General features: G+C 64.7%; 1 protein-coding gene across 1 annotated transcript; it reads left to right on the top strand.

Moving 5' to 3' along the window:
* Positions 1–25,911, top strand: PRR5 (proline rich 5). Its single transcript, XM_086712043.1, has 8 exons — positions 1–394; positions 9,251–9,331; positions 13,740–13,788; positions 15,471–15,528; positions 19,467–19,558; positions 19,998–20,138; positions 23,358–23,493; positions 24,969–25,911. The coding sequence occupies exons 1-8, from the start codon at positions 258–260 to the stop codon at positions 25,442–25,444; spliced, it is 1,170 nt and encodes a 389-aa protein (XP_086568169.1). The 5' UTR covers positions 1–257; the 3' UTR covers positions 25,445–25,911.
* Positions 25,912–27,318: the final 1,407 nt, after the last annotated feature.

The following is a 27,318-nucleotide window of genomic DNA, read 5'->3' as shown; positions in this document are numbered from 1 at the left end:
GGTCCGCGCTGCCGGCCGCGCTCCTGGCACTCCACGCTGCGGCCGCTCCCAGCAATGATTAACCCGGCGGGCCGGCCGGCGCGGGGCCCGGGGCGGAGGCGCGGGACCGGGGCGGGAGCCCCGAGGGCCGCTCAGCTTCCTGCTCTCGCCCGAGTTTCCTCGTAGAGGGCGCAGTGCCGGCCGGGGCCCGCGGCGCGGCGTGGCGCAGGGCGCGGCGCCGGGCGCGCGTGGGCGCGGAGCGGGCCGCCGGGGTCACCATGAGGACTCTCCGCAGGTTGAAGTTCATGAGTTCGCCCAGCCTCAGTGACCTGGGCAAGAGAGAGCCGGCCGCCGCCGCCGCGGACGAGCGGGGCACGCAGCAGCGCCGGGCCTGCGCCAACGCCACCTGGAACAGGTAAGGCCGCGCCCTCCCGGGCCGCCCGTCGGGCCCGGGGCCCCCGAGCCCCGGGCGGACAGGGAGCCCTCGATCCGGCCCGCGGGTGAGGAACGGCGCCTTCAGCACCGCGGCGCTTAACAGCTCGCCGAGAACTTGCTCCGCCGGAGTTGTGCGGGCCGGGAGGGAAGTTTAGTGCAACGTGTTTCTAGAACGGAGGGACCAGACCGCGACCTCGGGGCTCGTCCCGAAGCGCCCAGCTGGTGGGCGACCGGGTGGGTCTGGCGCCCGCGTGCTTACCTCTCCCACCCGGGGTCTTCCCACGTCGCCGCTCCGTGGCTCATGGCAATCCGAGAGGTAAATAGAGCAGGAAGTATTTTTCCCATTTCTCGGATGAGCAAATGAGCCTCAAGGGCGCCGTGGGTGGGTGGCCGCCGCGCTTCCTGTCCCGGAGTAAAAGTCCCTTTGGTCGGAGGGGGGTGGGCGGGCAGTTTCCCCCGAGCGGCCCCTGGTCCTCCCAGCTGTCTGCAGGGAGGCAGCAGCTGCCAGGCATTCCTCAGACGACCCTCCCCCTCCCCGGGGGCCGTTCCCAGACGAGCAGGGGCGTGGGAAGTACCCCCACCCCCAAGCTTTGTTTGAAGAGCAGGGCTGGGATCCGGAAAAGAGATGGTTTATTTAGTGGGATTCCCCAGCGTGTCTGCTCCTGAGCCCCTTTCAAAGTAGACGTTTCCACGGAAAGGAAAAGGGAGGGGAGGGGAAGGGAGGGGGGGGCGTGGATGCGGGCAGTGAAGTGTGGCCAGATGCACCCGCTGGCTGTGGTCTTGGCCCCCAGGACCCCGGCCCTCAGTGTGGACGCACGTTCATTCCGTTGATCCGGAACTTCTTGAACACCTTAGTGGGCACAGGGCCGCCAGCCTAAGAGCCTTGTCTGTGCACTGGGTAGGACACCATTGTCCATGAGCTTGTCTTCTGTCTGCTACCAAGTTGCAAACTGCCTGGAGCCGCGTTTGCCTCAGTTTCCCTAGCTGTCAGCGGGCATGTGCCTGTGCATTCCTCCTTACAGGGCTGGTGGGGAGACTGCGAAAGAAGGACTCTCATTGGGGAATCTCACTGACGCAATGACTTCGCTATGCGATGAGTTGTTGTCTTCTCTCTCAGAGTTAGGGAGAGAGATGCAGCTGTCCTCCTCATTCCTCTGCTTTGGTTTAGAGGGAGGAGCCAGACAGACTTAGTTCAGTTCCCAGCTCTGCCTCTTCCCTGCTGTGTGGCCTTGAGCAAGTCACTTAACCTCTCTGGTCCTTGATTTCCATATCCATCAAATGGGCTAGTAAGGGCTGTTGTAGGGATTAAGTGCAAAGACACATATTAAAACCCTCTACACAGTGCCCAGCACATAGTAGGTACTCTGTAATTCATGACTCAAGCCCAGGCACATGTTGGGGTGGGTTTGTAAGGAGAGGTTGGGGGGGGGGGGTGGTGCTCAGGAGCCTGCTGGTTCCTGAGCACTCACCAACCAGCAGCTTTGTGAGCTCCTCTCCCCCAGCCGGGGTCTCCTGCTGTCACCCTCTACTCCTACTATGCGCCAGGCCCCTTCGTGTCCCTTAGCTCACTTTGCCCGGCGAGGGAGTTACTTCTGTCACCTCCCCCACTTTAGAGGTGCAGAGGGGGACCCAGAGCACCCGGCCGACCTGTCCATGTCACGGTCACCCATGTAGGACATGGCAGAACCGGAGCCTCTGCTCTCTCCTCCCCAGGCAGAGGGGAGACTGAGCCAAGGGCAGGCGAAAGCACCTTCCTCTGCCGGGTCCCTGAGCAGGAGCGGTGGAGGGCGGGGGTCCTCTCTGGTCTCTGCCTGCCCGCCCGCCCCTGGCTGCTCCCTGCAGAGCCCTCGGGACCACGGCCTCACGCAAGACAGCTCTGTCAGTCTCCGGGGCCTGCCTCGCTGAGCTGTGGATTCTTCATTTGGAGCCCAGGGTGCGCCCCCTTTTATCTGTGCGACCGTGCTAGTCTCACAGGGCTGCTGAAACACATTGCCGGCAGCTGGGTGGCTGAGATCAACAGAGACGTGGTCTCCCGGGGTCCCAGAGGCAGAAGTCCGAAAGGAAGGCGGCGTTAGGACCATGCCCCCTCCAGAGACTCTAGGGGAGTATCGTGCCTCTTCCAGCTCCCGGTGGTTTCTTGGCTTGTGGCCGTCTGCCTCCCCCTCCACGTGGTCTCTCCTGGGTCTCTGTGGCCGGATCCTCCCCCTCCTTTCTCGTATAAGCACACCCGTCATTGGTTGTAGGGCCACCCCTAACCCGGGATGATGGTTTCTCAAGATCCTTAACGAATCTGCGAAGACCCTGTTTCCAGGAGACTTGGATTTCTAGGGGATGCTGTTCAACCCACTGCAGGGGCCCTGGGCACATCCCCTGAATTTCCTGCGGCCCCTTCCTCATCTTGACACGGGGCGAAAATACACAGCTCGCTCTCGTGAGAGCGGAATCCACGCGTTCATTTAACCATCCATTCGTTCGTTCGCTCGCTCCCTGGCCCTGAGCTGCTCGGGGGGCGTAGAGTCAGCAGAGAATCAGCAGCGTCCTGAGCTTGGACGAGGTGGAGGGAGTTAGGAAGGAAACAGGGACGCAAGTAAAGGACTGAGGTCGCCGCAGGTCGTGTTTAGTGCCGGGGAGAAGATAACCGGGGGGACGGTACGTGCTGACCGCGCAGCTGGCCGGCCGCATTTCATTCTTGCGTCTGGAACGTCGATGCCATAGCAGTGCAGGGGAGGTTTGAGTGAGGGGTGGGCGGTGGCCAGCCTGGAACCATCCAAGGTGTTTTCTGAGCACCTGCTTCTTTACGGGCAGGTTTGTCCTTCGAGCCAAGCCGAGTGCGGGGCTGCAGGCAGGTGCATGTGTACAGCACGGTCAGGGTGGGGGCCTCGGAGGGCTTACCTGCCGCCCCCACCTGGAGTCCCCCTCCCCCCCCCCCCCGCTTCCTCGAGGGCCGGGACATGGCAGGCCGTGTCCCACTCTGTCCACGCGTTCCCCTGGCCAGCCCCAGTTAGCTCCTCACTGCCTCTGGACCCCATGCAGGCGTGGGGTCTCTAGCTCCAGGAAGGTCATGCCCTTGAGCTGAGGGGCCAGCCGAGGGGCGAGAGGGAGCTCCCCAAACCTTGGCCCTAAAGGCCTCCCCAGCACAGGTCCCCTGTGCATGCATTTGGGCCAAAGGGTGTAATCCGTCAGGGAGTTCGCTATTCCTTGCCAGGCCTGGATCTTCCCGAATGCTTGAGGTCTAGAGCGCCCAGTGCCCACCCCACCTGCTCAGTGTGGGAGGGGAGGCCGCAAGCAGGGCAGAGCGTGTGCCCCTGTGGTGCCAGGCACACTGCCTGCGTGTGATACTCGCCATCATCTCCCTCCAAGGCTGGGATAATTGTCTTCAGCTTACAGATAGGGAAACTGAGGCAGGGGGGGTACTTGCTCAAGATCCCGGGGGGGGGGCTTGGCGGGGGCGGGGGGGGCCTGCCCCAGGGGTGGCTTGAGGTCACTGCCCAGGGACCAAGAAAGGTGGGTGACGGCGTGTCGGGGCAGAAGCGGGGATCCAACCTGGGGCCGACTCCGAAGTCTGCGTTTCTGCCGACACCTCAGGGGGTCTCTGAGGGGCCACGGGAGGCTGGCTGAAGGCTCCAGGGTGATCAGTTGGTTGGGAGTGGGGGCCGGAGGCTGCTGGGGGCCTGTGCTTGGCTCCCCTACCCGGCCCCTGCCTGTTCGCTCTGGGTCCTGAGCCTCCCGCCCGCCCCAAGGCAGCCTGGGTATGGTCAGCAAAGCAATGGCCCCCCCAAACATGTCAACACCCTGGCCCCCCAGAACCTGTGCATGTGGTAGCTTACGGAAGGAACTTCGCAGGTGTGACCGAGTTAAGGATCTCGAGATGGGGGTCCGGTGTCGTCTCGAGGGTCTTCGCAAGAGGGAGGCACGGGGGGGGGGGGGGGGGGGGGGGCGGCGTCGGGGAAGGAGGTGGCGGGGTGGAATCAGAGAGACCGAAGGCGCCACGCGGCCGGCCGTGAGGACGGAGAAAGGAGGCCGGGCCGAGGAGCGTGGGCGCCTCTAGAAACTGGGCAGGGCCCGGAGACAGACTCTCCCTGGAGCCAGTCACGCCAACACCTTGATTTCAGCCCCGTGAAACTGATTTAGGACTTCTGGCCTTCGAAAACCTAAGAGCACACATTTGGGTTGTTGTGAGCCACTGTGTTTGTGGCATGCGTGACACTCATTCCCCCCCCCCCCCCCCCCCCCCCCCCCGGCCACATGCTCTGGGTCGTCACTTCTCCCACCCACCAGCCCGGGCTCGGGCCGGCTGCAGCCCTCCCCAGCACGGCATCCCGCACCCGCCTCGCCACTGCGAAGGGCGGTGTGAAGTCTAGGCAGGTGTTCGAGGACGTGGGCACTCCACTGTCCCCTCTGTGGTCAGGGCCAGTGGGTCAGGGCCCTTGCCGGGTGCCCAGGGAGGAGCAGAGGTGGCCTTGGGTCCCTCCTGCTCAGCCAGGAACCCTGTTAGGGGTTGGGGGGGGGGAGCAGCATGTGAATCAGCCGGGTGGACTGAAACTGGGATGTGAGCGACACCTGTTTGCTGAGGGGCAGAGGAAGCTGGCACAGGGCTGGAAGGGGCACCATCACCCCCATTTTCCAGAGGGTCCGCTCAGGGCCTGGCCTGGGGGCAGGGTTGGATTCCAAGTCACCTGCCTCCTTTGCCTTTTACCTGGACGTGCGGAGGAGGCCGTGGGCACTGCGCCTAGAGCGGCTAGAACAGCCAGGAGGCCGGGCTGGGCGTGACTCCGGGGTACTGACGAGGACATTGGGGCTCCATCTGGTTGCCCTTGGAGGGACGGGGCAGAGGGAGGACCAGAGCCCAGCTGTCGGGGGGGTGGCAGGAGGAGCCTGGGGGCCCCATGGGGACCCAGTGGAGCCCAGCTCACCTGCCCTTCATCACTTACTCGACCATCACTTCCCACGGAGCCCGTGAGATGCACCAGGCCTGACACCATTGGGAGGGGCCCAAGGAGGTGGCCACCCCGCTCAGGGTCTGGGGTGGCCTTCTGGGGGCACCTGCCCTCCTCTCTGTGTCCTCTGAGGTCTCCGGTGTCCAAATCAGGGTAGGCGCCGGAGAAGGACAGGGCTCGGCCTCCAGGGTACCAGGGAGGTGCATCAGCCTGACTGACCAGAAGCCTGGCTTTAGGTGGGTCCAGATCCACTCACTCTCTGCTGGGGCTTCCCGTATGGGCAGGTGGGCCGCACTAAGAAAGGTGATGGTGGGCCAGAGAACCAGCCACTGGAGCCCCTTCGGCCTGCAGCCCCACACGGGCGCCAGCCCAAGCCAGGGTGGCCCCGGGCAAGTGCCCCCGGGAGCCCTACAGCCAGCCTTTCCTCTCCCGGCTTGGCTGTGCCCCGCCCTCTTCCTGGGCCGTGTGGTCCAGGCCAGCCCTGGTGACAGCAGGTCTCGGCACTGCCCAGGACGCCCCGAAGCCTCACCGGGGGGTCTCGCTCCTTCTCCCCTTCACCCCGTACACACCCAGTGCCCAGGCAAGAGATGCCGGGACTTGGCCCTGCCCTCCTGTCCTCGTGCACTGGGGAGGGGGACACGCTCCGTGAGGGACTGCCCGGCTGAGGGGAGGCCATGGGTCAGCTCCACTCAGGCCTCCCCCGAAAGTGCCCTCGGAGGCCACCTGTGGTTTCCTTGGGACCGTTTGCCAGGGCCCGAGGCTGGGCCGGCCCACCCCTGGTCCGGAGGCCCCAGACCGGGGTGGCTGGGGTTTCACTTCTATTTTTGGGGAGACGGTAAGTCACGTGAGGCCCTCTCGCCCCCCCCACCCTTCCCCTCCCCGAGTGGCTCACAGCAAGACTTTTGGTTTGCCCGACTTGGAGTGCGCAAAGGGATGGGGTCTCAGGCCACAGCTGGAGGGAGCAGGGTGCTGCCTGTGTGCGTCCCCGTGTGGGCAGGGGCCGGGCGGGAGGCGGTTTCCCAGCCACCCAGTGCCGCGCTGCGTGTTGGAGCCTCGGTGTTTCCTTCCGTAGCCTGGGTGTGACGGCTCACCCCGTGCGGTGGTTATAGAAGGCAGAGATGGAGAGAAACCACAGAGCAGATGCTGAGCGGTGGTGGGTCCGGGGGACACGCCCCTCCCCGGAGTCACTGCTGAAGAATCCCACGGGCAGGTCAGGTCGCAGTTAGGAATCCACTGTGTGAATGGGGAAAGCCGGGGGCCCAGGTGGCCCGGGTTCGCGGGATGGGGGAGGGGTGGGAGAGCTCGAGGGCGACCCCTGGGCTGGGCGGGGTGCTGCTCAGATACAGGCCTTGGGAGAGTCAAGGGAGGTGATAAACTCCCTCGCTGACAGGTCCTCGCTGGCCAAGGCTCCCCCTGCAGCCCCAGCACGGGCCTGGGGGTCGGGGACCAGGGCTACATAGTAAAGCAAAAGACCTCCCCTCTCCTCAAAGAAGGCCGAGGTCAACTTTTTCTCCAACGCGGGGTGAGGAAGGAAGGAGGGACCTGACTCGGGGGCCAGGGGAGGGGGTGAGGTCTGCGGGGGCGGGTGGGCGGGACAGCAAGGACAAAGGCCCTGAGGCAGGAGGGGGTGATGCATGTGACACAGGTGTAGGGTCACCCCTGGGCTGGGGTCCCTCCGGAAGGCTGACCGGAAGAGAAGGAGGGCCACGGGCAGGCCGCCAGGAGCAGGTCTGTGCGATGAGCCGCCCAGGGCTCGGCCTGCACCGGCTTCCTCCCACCTTGGGGCCTCCGTTCTTGGTCACCTCTGCCTGAGGGCGGCCCGGCCCCCCAGCAGCCCCCACAGGGCCAGAAGTGAACTTGCAGCTGTAGGGACTTCAGCGTGGCTGCTGGGGGACCACTGGCTTCCTGGCGGGCTTTTATCTCTTTGGGTTGTAGATGGGGAGCAGCCTTACGGTGACACAGTGGCAGGGCCGGGGCCAGCGGGGACTTCTAACAGAGGCCAGCGCGGTCCGGGCCCCACCCACGCCCTGAGGCTCTGGCCAGGCATTTCTTCCTCACGGCAGCCCAGGGGGTGGGGGGCAGGCACACTCGTGACCCCCTTTCAGAGACGGGAAACAGAAGTTGGAGGACACGTGTCTCAGACACACGAGTACGTGGCATTCCGACGCCAGGCCTGGGGTAGTTGGGCATCCCAGGTCATGTGACTGGTGTCCCTCCCCGTCTCTGCGAGCACTTGCTGAGAAGCTGGTAACTCCTGGTGGGCGCGGCCCCTTCGCGCCCCAGCCCTGCCCAGACCCGGCTCTTTGTGGGGAGGCTGCATGGAGAGAGGGAGCAGCTATCGGGTGGGGAGCTCTGTGCCCGCCCGCAGGGGACTTGGCCTCTATGAGCCTCTGTCTCCCCATCTGGGATGCGGGGGGCCAGTCCACATTCCCAGGACAGGTAGAGCTAACGAAGACAGACAGGCATCGGGAGCTTCGTGGCTGCTGCCCGATCCGTGATCGGACACGTGGCAGCGTGGGTCCAGCCGTCCTCTCGGCCTGAGAACCACAGCAGCAGGTCTGTGAGCTTTACGACAGTGACTGGGTCCTAGGTGGAGGGGGGTGGAGCCACCCACACCCGGTTCCCGTGGAGGGGGCGGGGGGGCAGTGCTAACAGGAAAGTGAATCAGGAAGGTTGCAGAACGGGAGTCTTCATGGGAAAGGCGGGAGGGCTTCTTGGAGGCAGTGGCTTCTGAGCTGGGTCTTTAATATGAATGGTTGCTTGCCTCATAGGCAGGGGGGCGAAGGGCCTTCCAGGAGAAAGGGCAGTGGGTGCAGAGACCCGGAGGTGTGGCAGCCTCGGGCAGGTCCAGAACTCTGAGACTTGAGTGTCGGATGCCCCGGAATGCAGGGAGGGGGCATTCCTGACGAGCCTTGAATGCCATGTCCAGGCCTTGGGCTGTATCTTGAGGACAGTGGAGGCCTCACAAGACCCTGGTCAGGGAGGTGACTCCCTGACTTGAGGCAGTAGGGAGGCAGGGCCGGTGTAATAGGTCCAGGCACGCAGGGAGGGGCCCTGGCTTGAAGGGAGGGGAGGGGTGCTGCGGAGATCCAGGCGACAGAAAGGGATCAGACTTCAGGATAGATTGGCTTTGGAGGACGAGGGATAGTCAAGGATAAATTTTCACCAGATGTTTACCAGCTTCTCCTTCGAGCCGGGTGCTGGGTATATAGAGGCGAGTCACGAACAACGCAGGACCCTGGGCTCTAGGGCTTTGTAGATGATGGTGGCAACAAGTTGATCAAATCACACATAAACGTGTGGTTACACACGGACAAGTGCCGTGAAAACTGGCAACAACACGTGATCTAAAGGAGGTAAATGTGAAGTGGGGGAGAAGCAGCCAGCAGAAAGGGCGTGTACAAAGGCCCTGGGGCCGGAGGCAGCTTCCCCATCCCCAGCGGGACAGATAACGTGAGCGTCCAGTGCTCGGGGATGCCAGGAGCCGGGAGGGGGCACCGGGAAACCCACAGTGAGCGCGAGGGTGGGACTGGTGATCAGAGGGTGTGCCCGGGAATAGAGGGTTCGAGAACACAGGAAGGGGAGCAGAGTGTGGGCAGGCTACACGAGACATCCTGGGGAGGTGACTGGGAGGTGCCTTGGTGACTCAGGCCCAGGGCTCTGGGGAGGGGGGGGCTAGGGCTCGACCCCAGGAGTGAGATGGGAACGGAGGCTGTGGTGTGGACAGGGTCCCAGGAGGACAGCCTTGTAAAAGCCAGCACCTGCTTCTGACCGGGCCCTTTGCTGTCCCGGGAGCAGAGCAGGGTGGGCTGCTGGGAGGAGGCAAGGCAGAAGGGAGGCCTGGGAAGGCGGGGAGGGGGTCTCGGGGCCCCGACGACACCTCTCTCTTCCACCTGCAGCATCCACAACGGGGTCATTGCCGTCTTCCAGCGCAAGGGGCTGCCTGACCAGGAGCTTTTCAGCCTCAACGAAGGCGTCCGGTGAGTGGCCCCGTGTCCCGTCCTGGGCCTGTGAGCGGCGGGGAGGCCGCGGCCACACCCTGGTCCCCCAGCCACACCTGAGACGCCACCCTGAAAGCCACGGTGGGCAGTGACCCCTGGGCCACCGTGTGCGCCTTGACTACGGGCCCTGGTCGTGTGGCTTTTGAGCCCGCTGGACCTTCACCCCCACCCGTCCTGCGGGCTTTCTCTTCGGGGGAAGCAGGGTGGGACTTGGACAGCGGCTCAAGAGAACGCCCACATTCCCCGCTGGTTCTGAACATCACGAAGGATATTATCCTGTTAAAGAGGAAGGACCCACCTGTCTAATGACGGGAGTGTCGTTCCCGGAAAGGCAGTTACCCGGCCGAACGCCCCTCATTTCCTGTGAATGGCCAACCAGCGAGCACTGGTGAGGGAGCCCGAGACAGACCAGCCGCTCAGAGCTGCCGCTGTGGGCCGGACACCATCGTCACTTGCGGGGGATCCGCAAGGCCAGCCGCGTGCGTCCTGCTTTGTGATGGAGGAGGCTGAAGCTCAGAGAGGTCAAGAGACTTGCCCAGGGTCACACAGCTGCTCAGGGAGGCGTTTCCTACCGCTGTGCCCTTCCCTTCCCTTCCCGCCCTGTCCCCGTGCCACCCCGTCCCCGTGCCAGCGTCTGGGAGGAATAGGCAGCCCAGGTCTTCATCGGCCCAAGGTGGGAATGAGGGACGATAGGGACAGGGATCGTTCGCGTACAGAGCACCCCAGCGGAGTGGCAGGGCTGAGGGGACCCTTACAGAGAGAGAAAGTGAGGCCCAGGGAGGGGAGAGAGCAGCCGAAGTCACAGAGTAGGGGCTTGTTGCCTCTCCGGGGCCACCTCTGTGTGACCCGGCCAGGGGCTCATCTGGCTGCTACGGGTGGGGCCCCAGGAGCCCGTGTTCCTCACCACACCCCCCCCCCCACTTAAGGAAACAGGAGTTCGTAGGAAGCCTGAGGAATCTGCTGGATGTCTAAACAACAAAGCAAGGGGAGATATTTCTAAATCCAGGAACAAGCCAGCCAGCGAGGCCCCCCGGCACATCCTTGCCCCCCCAGTGGCCTAGACAGTGGTCACGATTATCTGGCTCTCTGTTGCCTCCACCTCCCCACAGGGACTGTACCTCCAGAGCGTACGTCCCTGAGCCCAGCCCTTGGGGGCCGTCCCAGAGCAGGCGGCCTCTCGAGGGAGGTGGGGTGAACAGACAAGCCCCCCGGGGCCCTAGGCTCCCCTCTCCAGCCCCAGAACCCTTACTGAGGCAGCCCTGAGGGGTGGGCACCTTCTCGTCTGTGTTTTCCAGATGAGGAAACTGAGGCACGGAGATCGCAGGTTGCTCGTGCTCACGGGGCTGGTCAGTGGAGCGGAGACTCAGGTCCCTGACCCCAGGGCCTGTGGGTCCCTCAGGCCTGCCCCCCTGCCCGCCCCACCCCCCATCTCTTCCTTTTCTCCGTCCCGTGGCCACATTAAGTCGAGTGAATTTAATTATGCGTGACATCCGTCGCCGGTCATTAGCTTTGATCTCACGAGAGAGCCCTGTGACGGGAACCATTGATCGTACCGTCACCTGAACGTCCACCTTGGTTCTCGTGGCCGGGAGTGACATTGGGGTCGAGGGGGCAGGGGGCGCGGGCATTCCCCGGCTGTGCCCAGGCATGGCCAAGCCCAGAGACGGTGAATAGTAACAAGACTCTGATGTCTGGCCGTGACCCTTTCTTCCCTGTTTTTTACATATGTACATATGTATATATATTTTGACATGTCATTCCCTTTTTTTTTAATGTTTTTATTTTTGAGACAGAGAGAGACAGAGCGTGAGCGGGGGAGGGTCAGAGAGAGGGAGACACAGAACCCGAAGCAGGCTCCAGGCTCTGAGCCGTCAGCACAGAGCCCGACACGGGGCTCGAACCCACGAACCGCGAGATCGTGGCCTGAGCTGAAATCAGGAGTCGGGCGCTTAACCGACTGAGCCACCCCGGCGCCCCGCAGCCCTCCTTCTTACACAGTCAGGCCCCCGGTTGCCCTGGTTGTGCTCAGCTGTGCAAGGCCTCTTGCCCCAGGCCCAGCAACCCAGGCCGCTGTACGTTCTGCATTCCTTGTGCCTGCCCTGACCCTGCAGCTCCTGCCAGGGTGACTGTCTGGGGCGGCCTCTCCCCCAACATTCGACGGAACAGCTACTGGTGTGCCTGGGGCCAGGGGGCTCGTGGAGTCCTGAGGGCCGTGCGGGAGCCTGTGGGCGCTTGTGGGAGGGAGCTCGGCCACCTGCTCTGGTCCCGAGAGGCCCTCCCTCCCAGGCTCCCGGCAGACACGCAGATCATCTGGCCCAGCCCCAGCTCCTGCATGAGGTCCCACTGGCCCTGCGGCTCCCAGGAGCCAGCAGACCTGTCTGGACAGGGTGGCCGTGGCCGCGGCCCCTCAGACGACACCCAGGCTGGTCCCCCTGCGGCGCCTTCCCCAAGTGGTGTCCCAGGGTGCAGAAGGCGCCCGGAGGCTCCCCTGGGGGTACAGGAGCAGCCTAACCAGCAGGCCCCACGGGACCTCATCACTTGCCCTCCCCCGGGCCTCAGTTTCCGCATCTGTGGAATGGCCATGGTTCCCTTTGTCAGCAACTGGGAGAGGCGGTGGGCACAAATTGGGGGACGCTTGGCCGGACGTACCCTTGGGCTCATGTAGCAGGTCAGCAGCGGGGCAGAGGGTCTGCTCCGCCCTGAAGGAGACCATTCGTTCATTCATTCATTCATTCATTCATTCATTCATTCATGTTCATACACACTTCCACCAGCGATGGGCCAGGGAGAGGGCGAGGAGGGCTTCACTGAGCACCTGCTGTATACATCAAGGGTGAGCCGTGCCCTCACTTGACAGCCTGGGCCCTCCTGCTCTACCTTCTGGCGTGTCCCAGGCCCCAGATGAGGGTCCTGGAGCTCAGTCGGGGGAGGGGCTATCTGAGAAGACTCAGCCCTGGGCCCAAAACAAGTCCCTCCCTCCTCACCCTTTGCTCCCTGGCCCTGCCCAGAGCGGCCCCTCGTGTCTTGCGTGTGGTGACCTTGAGACAGACACCGAGGCTGGACGTGGGGGGGTTCACACCAGGAGCTGAGGTCACATCTGGTCCTTGGAAACCCAGACAGCTGGGAGGAGGTGGAGGGGCTGGGGCTGGGGGCTGGCGGCAGAGGGTCACCTGGCTTCACACGGGTCAGCACCCCGTCCCCTCGCTGTCCCGGCAGAGCTCAGCCTGCTGAGCGCTTCCGCTGCTAACTTCACAGCTACGCGGGGACGGCATCGGGCTGTGACGTAGTGTGGGTCCCGTACTAAGAGAAGCTGCCCGCCAGGGGCGTGGGACAGGGCCCTGGGGCTGCCTTTGCTCTGAAAGGTAGGTTCCTCGTCCATCCCGTCCAGGGACGCCAGCCCCACCTCTCAGGCTGTTGAGAGCTTAGGTCTGTGCCTGGCCTGGCTGTGGCTCCCGGGAGCTGTCAGGAAACGTGTCCCTCCCTGTGTCCCCGGCCCCATCTCTGCTCCTCTGGATCCCGCCCGAGCCCCAGGCACCAGGGAGGACAGCCGGTCAGCTGCTGGGATGCTAGCTACCTCCCACAAGCCACCTGTCCTCTGTGAGTCACTTAGTTCCCAGGCCCCACCCCCACTGGGGGGCAGCCAGCCCTGAGCCGGGGTCCCGCTTTCAGTTCCACTGGGAAGGTAGAATGTAGCCACCCCTAAAAGGCCTTTGAGGACCAGAGCACCTACTTAGTGGGGGGGAGGGAGGCGAGTTCAGTGCCCCCCAGGCGTGCCCGCACATGCGCACACACAGCTACAAGGCCGAGAGGAGAGGTGAGGTTGAGCGTTGGGCCTACGGTTGACATGTTCCAGGCTGTGCGTGGTGTGGAACGGGACGCCCGCCGTTCTCTCTGCCCCCAGAGCGGCTCAGTGAATTGTCAACGTATGTACAAAGGACGAGGTTTGGATCCTAAGTCGGTGTGTCCTGTGTGGCCTCGGACAAGTCCCTTGACCTCTCTGAGCCTCCTTTGCCTCACTTGTAAAAGGGAACCATAGTCAGCACCTACAGCGGGAGGAGAGAGTCCAGAGGGTGCAGGGCGGCGAGCTCCGGGGCCGGGCAGGCGGAAGAAGGGGTGAGCCGAGTGGTGGAGGCCCAGCACGGCCGGGGGGGGGGGGTCTCCCCGAGAACGTGAGAGGTGCTCGCCCTCCGGGGAGGCGTGGCAGGTGGCGGCGGGTGTGTAAAGAGCCACAGCTGAACGCCGTGGAGGCCTGAGGCCCACCGAGCCCCCGCAGGGCTGGGGCAGGTGGGACAGGGCGGCCTCCCGCTGCCCAGCCGGCCCCCTTGTCCCCGCCGCGTGGCCTCTGAGTCCTGCTGCCTCTCACTGTCATGTCCCCTCCTGCCCGCAGGCAGCTGCTGAAGACGGAGCTGGGGTCCTTCTTCACGGAGTATCTGCAGGTGGGTGGTCTGTGCCCTCCAGGGGGCTGGGGGTGCTTTCCGCGGTGGCCAGAAGGGCCAGGGTCACCTCCTCTCGGTGGGCGTGTGGAGCACTGGCTTTCCGGGGCTCTGCCTCCCCTTGACTCGGTTTCCCCATCTGTGCAGCGTGGATTGTCGTGAAGGTTAACGGCGACGGGCAGGTAAAGTATCCGCATTCGGGGTCGTTACGGGTTGTGCGCCTCCTGGAACACCGGCCTTGGGGGCGCCCAGACGTCCGCATTTGGGTCGCCGTGTGGCGTCAGCAACGCGAGGCCTCTGTGTCCCCGGCTGTGCCTCAGTTGACACCCGTGACACCTCATCTGGCCAACAGGCCTGCAGAGTCACGGACACATAGAACCGCCTGTCCAGGTCACCCAGCCAGGAGGGGCCGGCAGAGGGCCCCCCCTTCCCGTGGGTTCAGGGCTGCTCTTCTCATTTAACAGCTTTGCCACGGCGTGATTCCCGTGCAGTGCCCCCGTTTAAAGCGTGCGGTTCGGGCCGGGGGGGGGGGCTCCTTGTCCTCCCCTCTGGTTCCAGAGCCTCCCCAGCGGAAGCCCCACATTTAAAAATAATTTCTTGGGGCGCCTGGGTGGCGAAGTCGGTTAAGCGGCCGACTTCAGCCAGGTCACGATCTCGCGGTCCGTGAGTTCGAGCCCCACGTCAGGCTCTGGGCTGATGGCTCGGAGCCTGGAGCCTGTTTCCGATTCTGTGTCTCCCTCTCTCGCTGCCCCTCCCCCGTTCATGCTCTGTCTCTCTCTGTCCCAAAAATAAATAAATAAACGTTGAAAAAAAAAATTAAAAAAAAAAAATAATAATTTCTTAACGCTTATTTATTTGTGTGGAGAGAGGGAGACGCAGCATCCCACGCAGGCTCATCCCATCCGCGCAAAGCTCCCGACGTGGGGCTCAAACTCGCGAACCGCGAGATCGTGACCTGAGCCGAGGCCAAGAGTCGGACGCTTAACTGACCGAGCCCCCAGGCGCCCCAGGGGCCCCACGTTTCTAAACATCCTCCGTTCCCTGCTCCCCGCAGCCCCTGGCAGCAGCCGTCTGCTCTCTGTGCCAGAATGTTCCTATTCTGGAGAGTTCGTGTCAGTGGCCTTTCGAGCCTGCTGCTCCCGCGAGCACGGCCTTAGCGAGGGGCATCTGTGTTGCGTCCATTAGCGCCCCGCTCCTTTTTCCGGCCAAATAACATTCCACTGCGCGGAGACACCCCGTTTTGTTTGTCCTCCCGTCCGTCGGTGGCACTGGGCTGTTTCCACCTCCTGGCTGTTGGTGGTGCTGAGGCCACACGGTGTCGTTCTCGGCCAAGACCCCGGGGGCAGCGTGACCGCGTGCACCGTGCACTTTGGGCCTCAGGTCGCTGATGGCGCTTCACGCGCCAGGACGTCCGGCACGGGGCCCCTCTTGCCCGAAAGGTCTTCCTTCGCCGTGGGATGTGAAGGCAGCCACCCGCCCGACTTGGCTTGTCTCTGAGGGGTCCCCGCGGCCACCTCCCATCTGACCAGCCCCGACAGTTGTCACTGCCCTCCAGGGGCGGGTGGTGAGCTGACGTTCACCCTTGGGCCTCAGCTGTGGCTGGGGGACTCCCGGGGGCCTTGCCTGCCGGCCCCCGCCCCCCCCCCCCCCAAAGCAGTGACGGCATCTCTGTGTGTGGCTTTCAGAACCAGCTGCTGACGAAAGGCATGGTGATCCTGCGGGACAAGATCCGCTTCTATGAGGGTGAGTCTGGCGGCCCCGTGGCGGGGACCGGGCGCCCGGCCACCCTCCCGGCTGGTGTGGCCGCTGGGCAGCGTGACGTCGCCGGCCTTTTCTGTGCCCCCAGGGCTCTGGGTGGGAGGGCAGGAGAGGCGGGAAGACCACCTCTGACCCCAGGAGGGGACCTTACTGGGGAGAGCGTGTGCCTTCCCACGACCTGCGAGAGCCCGGGGGGGCTGAGAGCCATCGGGGGAAAGGCCCTGCCTCCCCTCGCTGCCCCCGGGGCCTTCTGCCGCCAGCGAACCCCGTCCCGGCAGCCCGGAGGAGCCCCAGTTTGAAGACCAGGGAACTAGCTTAGGGCAGAGGTTGGCCCTGATGCTCCTGAAGGGGGAGGCTGGCAGGGGGCTGCTTCCTGGCTGGGCACAGCTGCCCTGTGGGGCTTGGGGGGGGCCTCAGCTTGGCCCTGGGCTTTCCAGACGAGTTTTCTCTTTTAAAGTTCACACCCACCCGTGAGACCTTCGGGTCCTTGTCCCCTTCACGGCTAGTGGCAGCTCAGTGATGACAGGGGCTCCGTCTGCAGCCGCGCTGGGAGCAAAGGGTGGGGGCAGGTTCGAGCCCAGGCCAGCCCGGCCCCGGCCCCCACGAGCTCCAGCCGGCCTCTGCCTGGCCGGGGCCTCAGCAAGCAGGGAAGGGTCTTCAGGCTCCCGCGCCCTCGGCCTCGGGGCAGCCACGAGAGAATTGGCCTAGGGAAAGATGGAGTAACGGGAGGACCCGGCCAAACCACGCCTCCTTTTCCAAGGCCGGTTTCGTTCCAGGCCCTGCACCGAGTTCAAGCCCCACGAACGTTTCTGAGCACGTTCCGTGCACCAGGCACCGGGCACGTGCTTCCTCTGTGCCGGACTGTCCTGAGTGTTTTCCGGCTACCGATCCGTTGGGTCTCCCGACGACCCCGCGAAAGAGCCGTCATTACTGCAGCCGCTGCACAAAGAGGGAAACCGAGGCACCCAGGCCTGCTTCCTGGGCCCACGCTGCTGCCTCGGTTCCCACTCTGATCCTGGAAAGAAGGGGTGCTAGCCCATTTCGCAGAGCAGGACGCCGAGGCCAGTGGCCTGGTGGGTGCCGGCTGAACTCAGAGCCGCTTGTCCCCCGGTCTTCCTGTACCCCTGCTTCTATCGGGCGGAAGCTTCGGGGCAGGAGCCCGAGAAGGGCCACCAGAACCAGTCGAGGGGAGGCGGAGACAGAGACCGCCAGAGGTTTAGGCTGGCTTCCTGGAGGAGGCAGCAAAGGAAGCCAGCCGGGCAGGGCAGTGGGGGTCTGGCGCCGGGTGGAGACGCCCTCCCACGCCCGTCTCCTTACTCGGCACATTCCAGCGCGCTGTGCCTCCCACCAGCTCCGGACCAGGGGAGCTGGGATCCTCAGAGAAGAGAAGCTTTGTGCGGCTTAGTGGAGTCGTGCCTGGAGCGGCCGTGTCCGCCAGGCCACCCAGCGGGGGAGTGCCGGCCCCAGCCAGCCTCCCCAGGCCTCGGGGGCAGGCATGGAGCCCCAGTCCGGGGGCCGCAGGGCCTGGCCTCCAGTTCCCATCCAGCCCAGCTGGGGACACAGACACGGACCGGAAGGTGGCAATTCAGTGTGAGGACTGTCAGGGTGAAGGGAAGCTGTGGGGAAGGAAGAGTCCGTTCCATCTTGGCAATCAGGGAGGGCTGCACGGAGGTGGTGGCCCTGGAGTCAGGCCTCAAAACGTGGTCCGTTCGGGAGGACGTTTGGCCCCTTCAGTACGTACCGTGGGGACAGCAGCTGATGCCGCACCCTGAGGGTCAGCCTCTGGAACCCACTCCACCCGCCCCCTGCCCCCACGTGGGTCCCAGGGGAGCTCTTCCTTGAGACCCCTCCCTGTGGCCAGCCATGTCTTCACCTGTGCCTCTGCTGGAGGGGGATGGGTGGTCTCACGCGGGGTGGCCCCAGGACCTTGCTGCCTACCCCCCCGCACTCCCTCCGGCCTCCAGCGAGGCCTTGGACGTCAGCTCCCAAGCGGAGAGAGAAGCAGGAAGTCCGGAGGGACAGCCTGGAGGGGGAGTCCCTCTCCTGGGCCATTTCTGAGGCTGTGGCTCGGTGGTCTTCGCTGCAGCCAGGACAGTCCCCTCAGCGGGCAGGCACGTGAGACCTCCCCGGAGGGGCGCAGGGTGTCCTGCAGGCTCCAGGCCCCGTGTGTATGAGGACACCCGTGACGCCCGCCCTACGGAGGGTCACGCTGGGGTCCCGCAGCAAAGCAGAGCAGGGCCCCAGCGCCGTGCCGCCTGACTCTGCCCACTGACCACCCCGTCACCGCCCCCCTCCCCCGGCACCCCTAGATCCCAGCGGAGAACGTGGCCAGTGGGCGAGGCCGTGCTTCCCGGCCCCTCGTGCCCTCGTGGGGCCCGGAGTCTGTGTTTTACGACATCTGCCTTCCACAGCATTTCCGCCCCGTGGGCTGGAGGACGGCCCGCGGACGCCGGCCTGGCCGGTGCCCAGAGCCACCCCACGGCCGGCCCAGGGAACTGAGCCGTCTTTCTTCTTGCCCCCAACGGCGGGGACCTGAAGGGACCTCTGGAGGGCAGGGCTCCGCAGAGCTAGGTGTGGGCCCCCAGGGAGGGTCAGGAGCCGGCCGATTGGCCGTGCACAGAGGCCACGCCACCTCAGCTGGGTGGGCTTTCCTGGGGCTGCCCCCTCCCAGAGCCCTACGCAGATTTGGGGGCTTTATGGGTGGGGGAGGGGTGGGGCCCAGAAACCAGAGAAAGTAAGGAGGAGCGGCAAAGGCCCCTGTCCAGCCCCCTGGCTGCCGTGGAAGCGTCCAGACAGCCCCACGTGAGCAGTGCGGTCTGGAAAACCAGCCAGCATGTGGCGCTTAGCCCTCCCGCCCAGAGATGCCCCCACACCCCGTTTCTCCGCAGCCGGTCTCCAGTCTGGCTCCCAGGGGGTTGGGGGGGGTCCCACCAGGCAGAGGCTTTGGTGACACATCCCGGGGCCTGCTTGTCTGAGACCCCGCAGCCATTCATTCTCACCTTCCGTCCAGTCCAGGCAGGGGGGCTGAGGGCTCAGCGCTTTGCACTTGCTGGGGGAGCCCAGAGCCGGCTTGGGGACACCTCTGTCTTCAGCCTCAGGGGCTGTCCTCCCCGAGGATGGATGCTCCTTCCCCGGGGCTGGCGGAAATGCCCAGAGCTTGGCCACAGGCCTCCTTTCCACCCCGGGGATGTCAGTCAGCCTGGCCAAACCATCCTCCTAAATCAGCTTGGATGGCACCTCCTCCAGGAAGCCCTCCCTGCCTGGTTCTCTCCGCTTCCTCTCCTGCCTGGGGCATGTTGCTGCTCTTGGATGTGGTCTCCCTGGCTCCCCGGATCCCACCTCAGGCAGCCCGGGGTGGCAGGGACCCACGGCCTGAATCTCCTGGAGACTCCGACTCTTTGCCCGTTGAGGTCACCCCTTCAATGGACAGATGACTGTGCTCGTAGCTGCCGTTCGGGGTCCTGCTTCCGTGTCCTGTGATGAGTCTGGGGACCGTTGAGGCTCCTCTGGATGCCCAGCGCGGGCTCTGGAAACACCTGCATGGGTGGATGGATCCCCCACCTGCTTGAGGCTCACTGTGGGAACCGGACGGGACTGGGATGTGCGCTGCGGCTCCTGTGGCGGGGGCGGGGGGGTCCTGTGTGGGCCTGGGGTGTGACAAGGGACCAGGAAGCAACAGGCAGCACTCACCAGCACTTTCTCTGCCCCGTTTCAGCCCATCTGTCCCGTTTTATTACTGGGGAGGCTGAACGGCGGACTCCGGGCCGCGGAGCTGCTGAGTGCTCTGTGCTGTCGACCTGGGGGCGGGGCGGAGCCGGGCCCTCTGCTCCTGGGGACGGGGGAGGACTCCCACCCGGGGGGGCCTGCGGGGTCTGACAGGGCCCTTTCAGGGTAAGCGCAGTGACAGCTCTCTGTGCCCCCAGGACAGAAACTGTTGGACTCGCTGGCGGAGACGTGGGACTTTTTCTTCAGTGACGTGCTGCCTACGCTGCAGGCCATCTTCTACCCGGTGCAGGCGAGTGGCCCCTGCGGCTGTGGGACCCCCAGGGCCCCGGGGGGGGAGGGGCGCGGCCCGTGCTGGCCTCGCTGCAGGCCCCCCCGGCCCGGTGATGGGCAGGTGCCTGGACCTCCCAGAGCCTGTCTCCCACCCACAGTCTGGAAAGAAGGCCGGTCCCCCCCGAGCGGGCCCCGTAAGGCCCTGAGCAGCACGGAGTAGGCTGTGCCCAGCACACAGTCGGGGCTCGGCCAGTGACGGCGACCCTCCCCTTGCCTGAGGAAGCTGACGGGGCCCTGTCTTCAGGACGAGGGTCATCCAGGGAGGAGGACGGGGTGGAAGGGGCCTGAGGGCCGGCGGGGCCACGGCCCCGGGTCTGGCCCCAGATGTGTGGACGCGGAGGGAGGCGGGGGTCTCCCGTGACGGCCGCCGGGCGGGGCGCACCGTTCTGTGTCTGCAGGGCAAGGAGCCGTCCGTGCGCCAGCTGGCCCTGCTGCACTTCCGGAACACCATCACCCTTAGCGTGAAGCTGGAGGGGGCGCTGGCCCGCACCCACGCCCGCGTGCCCCCCGCCATCGTGCAGATGCTGCTGGTGCTGCAGGTGGGCGGGGCCCCCGGGAGGCCACCGTTTGCTCCTGCGTCGGGGGCATCCGGGGGGGGGGGGGCGGGGGGCAAGGCCAGGCTCCCCTGGCCCAGAGCACGTGACCTGTCAACAGGGGAGAGGGAAGCAGGAGAGGCCCAGAAGGTGTGGGAGGAAGGGGGGAGTTCAAGAGAAGCGGAGCCCGGGAGCGGGCACGGGCCCACAGCTGCGCCTTCACGCCCCTCCCGCCCCGCGACGGTTCCAGACGTTTCCGGGGCACGCGGCTTTTCCCCGAGAGGGCAGCTTTGGGAGGGGGCCAGCAGCTGGGGGCGAGTGGCCTGGCCGAGACAGCAGAGGATCCGGCGGGCCACCGACAGCCTTTACCGCAGACAGGGACTTTTGCAAACCGCTGCGCCCCGAGCCCCGTGACAGGCACGGCACCCCACAGTTTGCCGGCTCACCCTCCAGGGTGACAGGACGGAGGCAGGCAGCTGTCAACCACCCCGTTTCACAGGTGGGAAATAGGATCCTCACTTGCCCAGAGCCAAGAAGGCCTGGCCTCATCCACGTCTGACGGGCTCCGAGGTCCTGTTCTTCCTCCTCGCCCCCCACCCCCACCGTGCACTCGGGCACCCTTGATCAGGGTCTGCGAGGTTGGTCCCGGGGTCCCGGGCAGCCCAGCGCGTGCGGATTCCAGGGCAAGGGAAGGGCGGATGAATGTCGGGGTTTGAAGGGTCCCAGCGGCAGGTGAGAGCTGGTGGTCGTCCTGGCGGCTGAGCAGGATATGGGACGGGCCCGCCGCCGGGCTTTTGAAGGGTTTTAGGTTAGACCTTGGCCGGTGGAAGCAGGGTGTCTCAGCCTCTTTCTTCACCTGGGTGACACAGTGGAACCGCCTGCCTGCAGGGCAGGTTCCAGGATGAGGGGGAGAAATCAGATATAAAGCCCTCTGTGGTGCTTCTGGGAGCCCGCGGGGGCCGGGCTGGGATTTGGGGCCAAGACGGAGGTCCCACCGGGATCCCGGCACCCAGGTGGGTGGCCAGGCTGGGGCGGTGCTGCCCCCTGGTGGCCCGTGTGCCTGACGCAGCTTCCTGGGCTTAGCCCCGTTCCCCCACTCTCCTCCTGGCCTGCGCTTTGAGCGACCTCGTCTCACAGCCCCAGTGAACTCGTCCCAGATAGATCTGAAGACACAAATGCTGGTTAGCCTGTGCTGAGGGCCTACTGTGTGCCCTTTGCTTCACCGGCAGTCAGTCCCTTCCCCCCCCCCCCCCCACCACCACCGTTGCTGGGGCCAGAGGCAGTTCTGGGGAATGTGGAGTCCCTCGTGCCCATCTTAGATGGCTTATGGGGTGCCCATGGAATCCCGCCCCCCAGACCTTTGGTGTCTGTAGTGATGGCTCCTCTCTCATTCTTGATGTTAGGAATCTGTGTCTTCTCTTTACTGGTTGGCCTGGCAGGAGGCTTAACGACATTACGGACCTTTTCAAAGAGCCCGCTTTTGGCTTTTTCTCTGCCGGTTCCCTGTTTCGGTCTCATTGAGGTCTGCTCGTACTGTGTCTCTTCTTCTGCTTCCTTGGCTTCATTTGCTTTTCTTTTTCTGGTCTCCGCTTAGATGGCTGACTTTCGGGCTTTGTCTTTTCTAATAGATATCCGTTCGAGGCTATGCTCGCCCTCAAAGCACAGCTCTCAGCGCATCCGGTAAATGTGGATCTGTTTTCGTTTTCATTTGTTGCCAATCGTTTTAAGATGTTTGTGAGGCTTTCTTCTTTGATCCACGTGTCATTTAGAAGTGAGGGAGTTTCTCAGTCTCCACGTATTTGGGGATTTCCCCCAGTTATCTTTCTGTTCTTGACTCCTGGTTCAGTCTCGCTGTGGTCCGAGAGCAGGTATTGTATGATTTTCTTTTTTTTTTTTTAATCCTTTTAAATTTGTGAAGGTGTATTTTACGGCCCAGAATGTGGTCTGGCTTGGCAGATGTTACGTGTGGGCTGGAGGGGAACACGTGTGTTCTGCCTTCGTTGGGTGAAGGATGGCGGTTAGGGCCAGTCGATCGGCTGTAGTGTTGAGTTCGATGTGTCCTTCCCGAGCTTCTTCCGGGGCCGGTCTGTCCCTGCGCGAGCACGGGGTTCCCCCACCGAGGGAGCGGACTAACTCCCGCGAGTTTCGCCTCACACCATCTGACGCGCTCATCGGGCGCAGGCACATTAGAGGTGGTTATGTCGTCCCAGAGACTTGACCGCTTCATCGTGGCATAGCGACCTTCTTGACCCCTGCGGACTTTCCTTGGTCTGAAGTCCACCCTGTCTGGAATCAGCTTAGCTGCTCCGGCTTTCCTGTGACTGGCCTCGGCGTGCACGGCTCTTTCGGCCCCTTACTTTTAATGTGTGTGGGTTTCTCGGGGGCAGCATGTTGCTGGACTCTCTGGCTGTCTTTTGACACGTTGTGTCCAAGTGTATCTTGTCCTGTGAGCAACTGGCAACCCCCTAGAAGAGAGGCGTCTGCTCCCGTGGATTCAGACATTCATTTGGTGAGCACTCACTAATGGCCTCCCATGTGCCAGCCCTCTGCCTCGGCTGCTGGGGGCACAGAGCTTGCCCCCCCCCCCCCGCCCGACTCCCCGCATCAGCAAGACCAAGGCTGTCCTGGGGGCGGCCGCCTTCCTCAGGTTTTGGCCCTAATGGAACCAGAGGGGGTAGAGATCCCTTCAGAGCTCTGGACAAGGGGGCTCAGGGAGGAGGTGGACGGGACCTGGCCGGGCCGGCAGATGAGGGGCAGGGCTGGCTCGACGCGCTCTGCCCGTAGCGCTCTATGGGTCGAGGGCAGGGGGCCCCAGGGCATGGGCTGCCCTCGCTGGGGGAGGTCAGCTACTGTCTCCCCGAGGGCTCCCAGAGGGAGGAGACTCTATCCCAAAGGGCAGAGCTCGGAGTGCTCAGCCTGGCTTAGCCACCGGGCCCTTTTCCACGGGACGTCACATGCTTTCGGACCACACCGGCTGCTGTGCGCAGAGGGCAGGCTCCGGGGTGTCGAAGCAGGAGAGGGACTCGGCGGCCCCAACTCGAGAGAAAGGGCTGGGGAGGGGGAGATCACTGTGTGCCCTGCGATGGGGGCAGAGACCCCGTGGGAATGGGGAGGAGGGACGGGCCGTTTGTGGTGACCTTTGAGCGGAGGCTGGCTGGGCCACGGAGGCAAGGAACGGGCCATCTAGTGACCACCTGCCTCCCTCCCTCCCTCCCTCTCTTGCAGGGGGTGCACGAGTCCCGGGGTGTGACCAAGGACTACCTGTGTCTGGAGACGCTGATCCAGAAGGTGGTGTCGCCCTACCTGGGCACCTACGGCCTCCACTCCAGCGAGGGCCCCTTCACACACTCCTGCATGCTGGGTAGGGCTTGACTGGGCCTGGGGCGGGAAGCTGGGCGATCCCTGGCCCCGTGCACCTCTGCCCAGGGTCCAGGCCTCCCAGTGAACAGACGGCCAGAACCACACCCCACTGGGCATTTGCTTTTCGGTCATGAGAGCACGAGCCCCGCTATGTGCCGGGCCCCGGACCCACTAGGGCCTGGGGTCCCTCCTTCAAGAACTGAGGGGGGCCCGGCTGGCAGACACCGTGTACGGTGATGCGCCGACCCCCCTGAGAGCCCCACAGGGGCCTCCGTGTTCCCAGTGGGGTCACATCTGCGCTCAGTCCTGAAAGTCGAGACTGGCCGGCAGAGGCCGCGGCACGTGCAAAGGCCGGGAACCCGAGAAACCTACCTTGTTTGCAGAATCGCAGGGGAGGGGGAAGGGGGGAGTGAGGCTGCTCCTTTAACAGAGGGCCCGCTGGTTCATTCAGCTCTGTAAACAGAGTGGCTCCTAATGGGCCGGCCCCTGTTCTTGGCCCTGAGGGATCGGCAGAGACCAAGCCCCACCCACATGGGCTCTCGCCACCAGGGAAGGCAGACCAACCACTAAACGGTCCCCAGAGGAGTCCCCAAGGTGACCCATACCCAAGTGATGAGAGGCCTGTGGGTGGAAAGCCCAGGCCAGACTGGAGGGTGACGGCTGAGCTGAAGGACCAGGAGGAGCCAGGCCTGGGAAGAGGTGCACGTAGAGCGTCCTGGACGGAGGGGGCAGAGGCCCGAGGGCCACAGGGAGGAGAACTTGGACCCTGCCCCGCTAGGAAGGAGCCTCCGGCTCCCGCCTCGGAAAGGCCGCTGAGCCGCTCGCCGTGCGCAGTGCTGCCACCTAGGGTTCACTCCGCGGAACTGCAGGGCCCCGAGTGGGAGCCTGAGCTCTGCCCACCTCCCCCTTCCCACCCCCGCTGTCCTCTCCTGCCCCCCGCCCGGGGCGCCCACCACACTCGGAATAAAACCTCAGCCACGACCTCACGTGGAAAGGCCTTTTGTCATCCTGCCTCTGTCCTGGCATTTCACCACTTCCTGACCTATGGCCCACCCACGTGGGCTTGTCACCCCCCCCCCCCCGCCACACACACACACACACACACACACACACACACACACACACACACACACTGGGACTCCTCCAGGCAGGAGCTGAGTCTGCCCTGGAAAGTGCTGGCTAAGATTTTTGACTGCACAGGTGGGGAAACTGAGGCATGTGTACCTTTGAACCGAGCAGTTGACTTGAGCACCCCCCACCCCCCGCTCCCTCCACCCACCCCTGCCCCCGCAGAGGGGTGAGGTGGGGCTGGGCCGGGGATCTGCACTCACTGGGCTTTTCCCCGTGGCTGCCCGTTCCTGCAGAGCTAAGCACACGGCAGGTGCTGGCGAAGGAATGGCCTGGAACACACAGGTGCCCCCCCGTTTCCCGAGTAGACGCCTCCCGCCCTGACCCCTCGTCTGCCTGTCTCTGCAGAGAAGCACCTCCAGCGTCGCTCCCGCTCAGGGGACGTCCTGGCCAAGAACCCAGTGGTGCGCTCTAAGAGCTACAACACCCCGCTGCTGAACCCCGTGGCAGAGCACGAGGCCGAGGGCGCGGCTGCTGGCGGCCCGGGCATCCGCAGGCACTCGGTCTCCGAGATGACGTCCTTCCCCGAGCCCCAGGGCTTCTCCGACGCGCCTGGCCAGGGCCCCACCGCGGCCTTCAGACACTCTCCGGTCCCCCCGTCGGGGCCCTGCCCCAGCAGACTGTATCCCCCCGCCCAGCCCCCTGAGCCCTGCCCAGACCCGGCCCGAGGCTCCCCTCCCTCCTCCAGCCCGGAGAACCTGGTGGACCAGATCCTGGAGTCCGTGGACTCGGATTCTGAAGGGATCTTCATTGACTTTGGCCGGGGTCGGAGCTCTGGCACGGCTGAGCTCGAGGGGACCGGGGACCGGCAGAGCGTCGTGTGAGGGCCTCGCGTCTTCACCGACCCCGTGTGCGTGTGCCTGTGGGGTGCGTGCGTGCAAGAGGTTTTTTTTTTTACTCTGTCCCGACCCGACCCGTCCCGTCCCGTCCGCCACGGGCCCCGGCCCTTCTGCCATTCCTGAGTCTTTGCTGGAAAAACTGCCCCGGCCCCCGGCCCCACCCCATGCTGGGTCGCACGGGCCGCCAGGGGCACTGGTCAGCCACGTGTGCGCGGAACAGACACGGCCACTCTGGCCCTCCGGCGTCCCCATCCGCAGAGACTGTGAATCCTGTGGCTCAGCCAGGCCTCCGGAATGACTCCCAGAGCAACGGGGGGGTTGGTGGCAGACCCCCCTCCCCCTTGCCCTCACCTCAGGCCACGACGTGACCTCCTTGTGCCAGCCTGTCCCAGACCCTCCCAGCAGGGCGGCCGCGGGCAGGAAGAGGATAGAATAAAACCTGTCTGCCCCCATCCTGAGCTCGTGTCTGCGACGCCAGGCCCAAGATGTCCTCCCGAGGTCCCCACCCTCAGATCTCGCCCACCACCCGCGCTGGGACCACCCCTCCCCGCTCCCAGAGCAGGGGGGTGGCGGGGGGTCTCCCGTTGCCTCGTTTCTGTGTCCCATCCTGACAGCGGTGCCCCTGTAGGAGGAGCTGGACAGCCTCAGGAGTGGCTGGGACCACAGCGGGTAGGGGCACACTCGTAAAGGGTCAGGGGTCGGCGTGGCCACTAGGGGGCGAAGGGAGCGTGGGGTTTCTCCTGGGGGGGTGGGAATGTTTTTGCACCAGGTTAGAATCCGACCCCCTGGCCCCATTCAAAGGACCCACCCCTCCTGGAGTTTTCTGCTGGAGGTGGGGTGGGGAGTCTCCCATGAGCACATAACAAGGGAGACCGCCTGGTGAGCAGTCCTAATGGAAGGGGGACTGGGGACCCCTGGGAGTCGGGTGGTCAGGGAAGGGAGGCCAGTGCGGAGTCACAGGAGCCCCCCGCCCGCGGGGATCCGCTGGAAGAGCCGTCCGCATGGACAAGTTTCTCCCACCTGCCGGGAAAGACCAGCCAGGAGCCCCTGGCTCGTGCAGACGTGGGGTGGGGTGGAGGAGCCCCGAGGAGCTCAGTCTTGTCACTTGTGGTACCAGAATGTGCCTACCACCTTCGCAAGGTTCACAACCACTTAGCACTCAGAAGGTGCTTTAGGAACAGGTAGGGCTCGGCCGGGCAGCTGGGGAGCAAGAGAGTGACCCCAGCCTCCGGGGAGCTGGGCTCGGGGTTGGGAATTGGGCCGGAAGGCTGTCCCCGGTCCGAGAACCAAGGAGAATGGCCGTGCTGCTCGGCCGATGGGGCTGAGATCCCTGAACTGCCCTCCTTGGCTCCCAGCTCCTACATGGAGCTCGGGACAAGCTTGAGACCAGCTAACGTTGGGGTGGGGGGTGGGGATGACTATTATCAGCAGGGTCCCCTCAAAGCAGAAGGGCCCAGCAAAGGGCAGAAATGGCAGGGACCTGGCTGGCTGGGCTCTGCCCTCACCGGGGTGCTGGGTCCCCTGTGGGTCCCCCTGCCCCACCCCCTAGCGATGACCTCCTTTGTGGGGGTCTGAGCATCCCAGGCCCCTGTGGGCTCCAGTGGCATCTGCCAGCACGTGGGCTCATGGTCAAGTGTGGGCGCTCTGTGGGCGTCCCTGAGCTCTGTGACAAATCCTGCCCCTGGGGGGTGGGAGGGAGGCCCCGTACACCAGCCAGTGGTGCCTCACCTGCAACGGAGAGGCTGAAGCCCCAGGAGGATGGGTGCTGAGCCTGAGTCCTGGTGGGATGGGTGCTGAGCCTGGGTCCCGGCGGGATGGGTGCTGAGCCTGAGTCCCGGCGGGATGGGTGCTGAGCCTGG

Source organism: Puma concolor, chromosome B4, assembly GCF_028749965.1.
Source record: "Puma concolor isolate L17-30 chromosome B4, mPumCon1.1.hap2, whole genome shotgun sequence".
NCBI lineage: Eukaryota > Metazoa > Chordata > Mammalia > Carnivora > Felidae > Puma > Puma concolor.
Note: the sequence above shows the minus strand (reverse complement) of the source record. Positions and strands in the feature narration are given on the sequence as shown.

What these genes read in the sequence shown, in the direction of transcription:
- PRR5 (XM_086712043.1), top strand. Translation starts at nt 258, where the DNA reads ATGAGGACTCTCCGCAGGTTGAAGTTCATGAGTTCGCCCAGCCTCAGT. An exon ending in TCTTCACGGAGTATCTGCAG is followed by an intron (nt 13,789 to 15,470) that starts GTGGGTGGTCTG and finishes TGTGGCTTTCAG; the next exon opens with AACCAGCTGCTGACGAAAGG. An exon ending in CAAGATCCGCTTCTATGAGG is followed by an intron (nt 15,529 to 19,466) that starts GTGAGTCTGGCG and finishes CTGTGCCCCCAG; the next exon opens with GACAGAAACTGTTGGACTCG.